Source organism: Chelonoidis abingdonii, chromosome 2, assembly GCF_003597395.2.
Source record: "Chelonoidis abingdonii isolate Lonesome George chromosome 2, CheloAbing_2.0, whole genome shotgun sequence".
NCBI lineage: Eukaryota > Metazoa > Chordata > Testudines > Testudinidae > Chelonoidis > Chelonoidis abingdonii.
The window spans coordinates 180,102,888-180,109,262 of NC_133770.1; the positions used below are offsets into that span (position 1 = coordinate 180,102,888).

A 6,375-nucleotide genomic window follows, 5' to 3' on the forward strand; every position below is an offset into this window, starting at 1 on the left:
AAATATGTATTTAGCTACTGACATTTCACTAGGTTCACATTTGCTCAAGTTAACATGACATACCAAATTCTAAAATGGAGCACGCGCGCGTGAGAGAGAGAGAGAGAGAATAAACAAATGTGACCACCAATTTACTAATCAGTTATAAAAGCTATGAGACCCCATTACATATTCACTTCTGTAGTATACACCACCTCAATGCACATGTTGCAAGAATACCCTGAAGTCTTTACTGATGACGGAGCAGCCTAAGAAATGGGTACCTAAATTAGAACTTAGAGATAGTGTTCTACAGCTGAACTCTCTGAAACTGCCTGTACATTTCTGGACTAAGTGGATAGTTGAATTCTTTTTCCATCGATTCCAATTATAGTTTAAGTCTCATTCAGTATTTAAGAGGTTAGGTTCCCTTATTCTTATGAACAGTAGATCATCCTCCAAGGTATTAAACTAACCAATTTTACAAGCTGAAGCTGACAAGAAGTTCTAAATCTATGAACCATAAAAATTATTGTGCCAAGTATCAGAGGGGTAACTGTGTTAGTCTGTATCCACAAAAACAACAAGGAGTCCAATGGCACCTTAAAGACTAACGGAATTATTTGCATCTGAAGAATTGAGATTTTTACCCACGAAAACTTATGCCCAAATAAATCTCTTACTCTAAGGTGCCACCGGACTCCTCGTTTTCATAAAAATCATTGCAGAAAGAGCTTAATCAGAATCTTCATCAAAAGACAGATGTTTTAGTAAGTTTTGGAAACTGATTTGCTAAGCAGGCAAATTCTAGTACACAGTCACCTGTAAATGCTCAGTACTTCTTCAAAAGGGTGACATAGGTGCTTTTGAAAATTCCACACACAATATTTTAATGTATGTTTAACAAGTATGTACTGTGCCACATCCTTGGAACAAGTAGTGAGAGTACCGCATAATTTCCTCTTTCAATAATTTAGTTGAATGCTCATAATGAATGCCTCCAATCCACAGACCAAGTAAAGCAGCTAAGTTTCCCCACAAGGAACTGCAAGCTACTTCCAGGGACAAGTAATTCTGTTTTCAAAGCAATTCACCTTTAGCCTCTTTGCATTTCCCCAAAATTGTGAGGAGCGCATGTGTTAACTATGAATTAGACTAACAATTCACATGTTGCCACCTGAAAAGAATCCCTCAGATTACAACTTAAGACTAATTTCAAACAGCGACTCAGAAGTAAAATTGTATACCACAGGTACTTCAGCCTTCAAAATGTGGACATCTCAATATCCTGAGCCATCAGTGTCACCCTTCCTCCCTACAAATAACTTTATTTAGGAATACAGCCTCAGTTTGAGGCTATACCTGCAATTACCAATAGGCCACACTTATGCTCTGGACTTGGCTCTCAGACAGAAAAGTAATGAAAACTATCCTATCTGAAATGGTATTATTATGACTATATTTTGAAATATGAATTAGGTACAGAATTTTTTTTTTAAGTCTGAGAAGTGTACATCCAGTCAGTTTTATTTCACACTGAGCAAAAATACACAGCCTCTATTTCTGAGGTGTTGGGTTAACATTTCCTCTCCCCTCTTCTGAATGCTCTACCATCACCAGGCCATACAGGATGTCCAGCATTCCATGAAATGAGGACAAAAGCATTTTTAAGTGGCACATACAGCAGTACATTTCGGCTGATGTACTACCAACAAAAACAAGTTCAAATTTCTCTTACGTTTCTCCATCCAATCCATCTTCTTTTTCAATAATTGTAACAGTTTGATTGAAGACAGCATCTTGGAACACATTGCCCTGCAATAATTATGATTATTTTTTAAATCAGTTTAACCTGGTCATGCCTTCCAAGGAAATTTGATGAGATTCTAAAACCTCTGCTGAGGACAAACTACTATGTGGAGAGCAGAGGAACTGATTAGCTCACAACCAAAAGGTTATAGCTATGGGAGAAAACACTGCAAGAGGTTCTGAAACTAGAGCTAGCTGAAGACTTGCTGAGCAATACCTTTTGTAAGTACGTAGAAAAAAAAAATCTTACATAAGAACATGTGATACAGTGTCCATGGCTTTAGCACAAATGCTATTACCAATTTCATGTCTTTCTGTACTGTGATAGAGATGTTCTATTGAGCACCAAGGATCTTATTACATTGTTGGGGAACTTTCAAAGGTGCAAGAAGCTGTTAGAGGTTTAACTCCTTCTGAAAGTCAATGGGAGCCACGCACCTAACTCCCATTAGTGCCTTTGATAAATCTTTTAAAAAGCTAATGACAACACCTGCCAGCATTTCTTACTCATTCAAATTCATGGGACTACACAAATTCACCCAGTGAGTTTACGAGATCTCAGGAGAAAGTCAAGATTTTCCGTAAAGACAGAGCACCATTCACTATCCTTATCTACACAGACACTAAGTGTTTTTTAAAACACTACCAACTGGGTTCGCCTTTCCCTTCCTGCCCACAATTCCACTTTAATTTGAAGAGTAAAAGTAATTCCAAAACTGGGCTTACATTTAAGTCTTTGTAGTTCAGATTTATAACCAGTCCGAAGGGACGACCACCCATAGGCTCTGCAGGGATGAACGAGTACTCAAATGTGGCCTGTTTTTGTGGTGGAACCACTGTGTTCAGAGGAAGAGCTGTGAAATTCTGAATGAAAAACTGATAGTCCTGAGGGTACCGGAAAGAGGCATCAAGAGACTCAACAATAAAATCCTCTGTACCCTTGTTGGTGAAGCCTACCAGGAACTTTACAATGTTGTTTGCAGGAAAGTCTAGAACATAACAATATCTTTAAGTTAGAAAAGTTTTTATATGCCATGCCAGTGTTAAAGTGCACAAGAATCCCATTTTAAACTCAGCCCCAACAAAACTGTACAGTGCTTTATTAGAGCCTCAATATTGTTTTATGCATGTGTAATGCCATTTAAAACTAGAGACCAGTCAGCAACAGCCAAGCATTTGATAGACTGCTATAGGACTTGTGCACATCTTACCTTCACCTTTCACAAACAAGATAGTTGTATCAGCGCTAGGTGAGGCTTTAGGTTCTCCTGATAAGTCTTCTTCCTCTTTTTCTTCTATCTAAGACAAGAGAATTGTTTGAAAAACCTATAATAAACAGTGAAGCAAAGAATGTGCACATTTTATGAGAATCCTATACGTTAAGTGCAACGGAAGTATTTTGTTGCGTGGCATTCTATAACAAAATTAGTGGGACAAAACATTTACAGCTGCTGCTGTTGCAGAACTATTCTGTGCCAACTCTCTGCTGTTTGCTTCTCTTTGACCCTGAGCTGCTAGTTCTCCAGCGCTGTAAATGGCCACAGAGTTAAATGCAGCATGATTACCATATTCATAGGCTCCAGCGTACAAGACGTGCTTAGAAGTTGGTAATCTAAAATTGTGGAGTCTTGTTTTCCCCGATTACATGGTTGTTCTCTTTTTTAAAACTAGCAAAGAGCTTGGTCTAAGCCAAGGGGTATTTTGTCCCTCTGCATCTGGTTACTTTATTATAAAGCTGAAAACCGAGAACAAGGCATCCTTCTTGTAAATAATTGTCTATGCAATATAAAATTTGTTAAATGTAAACGTATTAAGAAGATTTAAGTAACAGCTACTTAAATAGCCAAAATATAGTTCCCTGTTTACTAACCAAGATAGGTGGATATGTTTGTATAGTCTCTGTGTTATTAGATGACATGACTAAATATTTAAAGCAGTGCAGTACTTTGACACTTTTTAGGAGTCAGAAGTCTGACAAGGAACTTACAAGGAAGATAATCTCAACTTATGTCTTGACAAACCCCTTTCAGTTCTACCTAAAGGATAAGGTTTCTGATCACAAAGGAACAGGAGAGTCACTGTTTAAATGAACAGTCTAAAAAAACTTCAAAAATTCAAGTAAGTTTCCATACCTAGTCCAAGATGGTATCAGTCGCTTATTAAAACAGATCTTACTTTTTATTGTCTACACTATATTCTGTAAGTTTTCCTGCAGACAAATCTTTGTTTAAAGACTATTTCCACTGAATTTTAAGATGTTAAGGGTAAAAAAGCTGTATTGTGTTTGAACTCAGTCCCTTTAATTGTTCTTTGAGTCCACATTCTGGACAGGCCTCATTTTCTCATCCCTATATTATAACAGTATACCAACTGCCTCTCCTTCCATCTCCAAATAAGAGGACAGACTCTTGAAACAAGGAATCCTATATCTTGTAAAAATTTGGGGAGTGATTTCCTGTTCATCTAGGAATTCTTAAGGGCAGCAGCTATTTATAATAAAGTTGTTTCTAGCCTGGTAAGGATATTACCAATGCTACAATCCTTGAAATGAGGTACATCTCACATTATAATATTGTTTTCTACTTGTAAAACTCTATAGATATATTGAGAGAGATACTGCTAATCACGTAAAAGTTAGAGTGTGAAGGTTACTTTTAACCAAGTGCTGTCAACTTGCTGATCAGGGTTAGGCTTCAATTAAGCTTATATTCTTATGTTTATTCCTGGACCAAATATTTTTTGAAGAAAATCTAGCACACAGGAAATGTTTAGAGTGTTCACTACTCTATTCATCTCTAGGGCTTCAAAAATTTACCTATATTCCCCTTTCAAACCCAAGAACTAAGCCTACTAACCAGAGAGAGAGATCTCAGACCTCAATGCAAAGCCACATCTTGTGTCATTTCAAGATCAGTCCTATACTATTTGAACACTATATTTAACAACTTTCAACTTACTACTAGAGATGGTTAAATAGACAATGTACATTGAATGTATTCCATTAATACCACCAATATTTAATTCCTGCCTAATAGTATCTGACTGCTGTTAAGCTGGTCACGCACTATGGAAGGGCATCAAATAAATTTGATGAAAACCAGTAAAATGGATCAAATGTATTTATCAAGCAGTAATCTAGTAATTCTTTGCTTTTATTATACATAAAAATTCACATACACCCTCCTCTTTTCATCTTCTCTCCATTTTCCTTTATTTTCCCATTCCCACACCCCAAGTTTTCATTTTAATTTCTTAGCATTAATGTGCATGAGTTGATGTCAAGAGATTAGCCTCTACTAGGTATTTAACAGCTGAATGTTAAATCTGCCAGAGGTGACTAGTAACACTACATAAATCATACCACATCAAGATTTTGAAATAGTTGCCTCAAAAAGGAAAGTGACATTTCTGGTGGCAAGACAAATGTACCTTGGTGATTTTATTCCAGACTGCAGATGTAATTAATAAAAGCAAAAATATGCCTCAAAACTAGACTTCAAACATTATTGCAGGGCTTAAGTGAGACTTCAAAGAGACAATATGACAAATCAAATTTACACTGAAGAAATACCATTATCATCTTCAGGTGAATGTTGAAGTGGGAAAAAGCATGAACTGTGCAATTTCAGTTAGTGTTCTCTTTTTAAGATGCTGTTAGGCACAGCCAGTGTTCCAATTACTATTTAATTGTTCCTCTTATATCCTTCCTAGTTGCCCAAATTGAAAGTATTTCTAAGGTCCTTAATTATATTTTTCTTTAGCCACTTTAAAGAAATTAAATATAGTATACTAAAACTCATATTTCTAATCCATCTAACCTCTAACTTAAAGAAGCTGTATAATCTAATGCTTTGAAACAAAATGTATGCACATCTACCAAGTCTGTGGGTTCATCTTCTTCAACTTCAGCTTCATCATCTTCATCTTCAACTACCGTATCTTCCACTGCTTCTTCATCCTCCGTAGCATCTTGGGCTGCAACTAGTAAACTTGAACCTAGTAACAAAACAAGATGGAAATACCAGAAGTTACTTTCTGTAAGTGTGGCTGATTAAGGGGCGTTGGGATCATATTTCAGTTTTCCAAGACTTAACGTTTACTAGTAGGAGATAAACAGCTTGAGGTTTTAGTTGCAAAATATTATGCAAAAGTTTTGGTCTATATAAGCAGAAATCACTATCAGTTTAGAAACTGAAGTTTCTATTGAATAAGTTTTTAAAATTTAGTAATTTACGTACCAGCAATTTCAAAACAAATTAAAGCTTTGATGCACACAACTGCAGAGAAAAAAAGTGAAAATAAGGTTTGTCAAGGTGTTTGCCTTAGGGTACTAGGAAGTAACCAAGCTGCTTTTTAGACTTCTGATTGTACCATGAATGTCTCATTATTGTAAGGATTATAACATTAGGTGTAGCTGATATGAAAGTGTTCTTTATTTCTAACAGGTTTCAGAGTGTTAGTCTGTATCAGCTAAAAGAACGAGGAGTACTTGTGGCACCTTAGAGATTAACAAATGTATTTGAGCATAAGCTTTTGTGGGCTAAAGCCCACTTCATCAGATGCATGCAGTGGAAAATACAGTAGGAA

At 36.3% G+C, this 6,375-nt stretch overlaps 1 protein-coding gene across 2 annotated transcripts in view; it reads right to left on the reverse strand.

Moving 5' to 3' along the window:
* The window catches only part of SSR1 (signal sequence receptor subunit 1), a 41,952-nt gene that overhangs the window by 24,751 nt on the left and 10,826 nt on the right, over positions 1-6,375 (reverse strand). For both annotated transcript variants that reach the window (XM_075062834.1, XM_075062835.1), the window contains exons 2-5: positions 5,666-5,784; positions 3,000-3,087; positions 2,515-2,777; positions 1,718-1,794 (exon numbers count right to left, since the gene is read on the reverse strand). In XM_075062834.1, the coding sequence (XP_074918935.1) occupies positions 1,718-1,794; positions 2,515-2,777; positions 3,000-3,087; positions 5,666-5,784 (547 nt within the window). The remainder of the gene's footprint in view (positions 1-1,717; positions 1,795-2,514; positions 2,778-2,999; positions 3,088-5,665; positions 5,785-6,375) is intronic.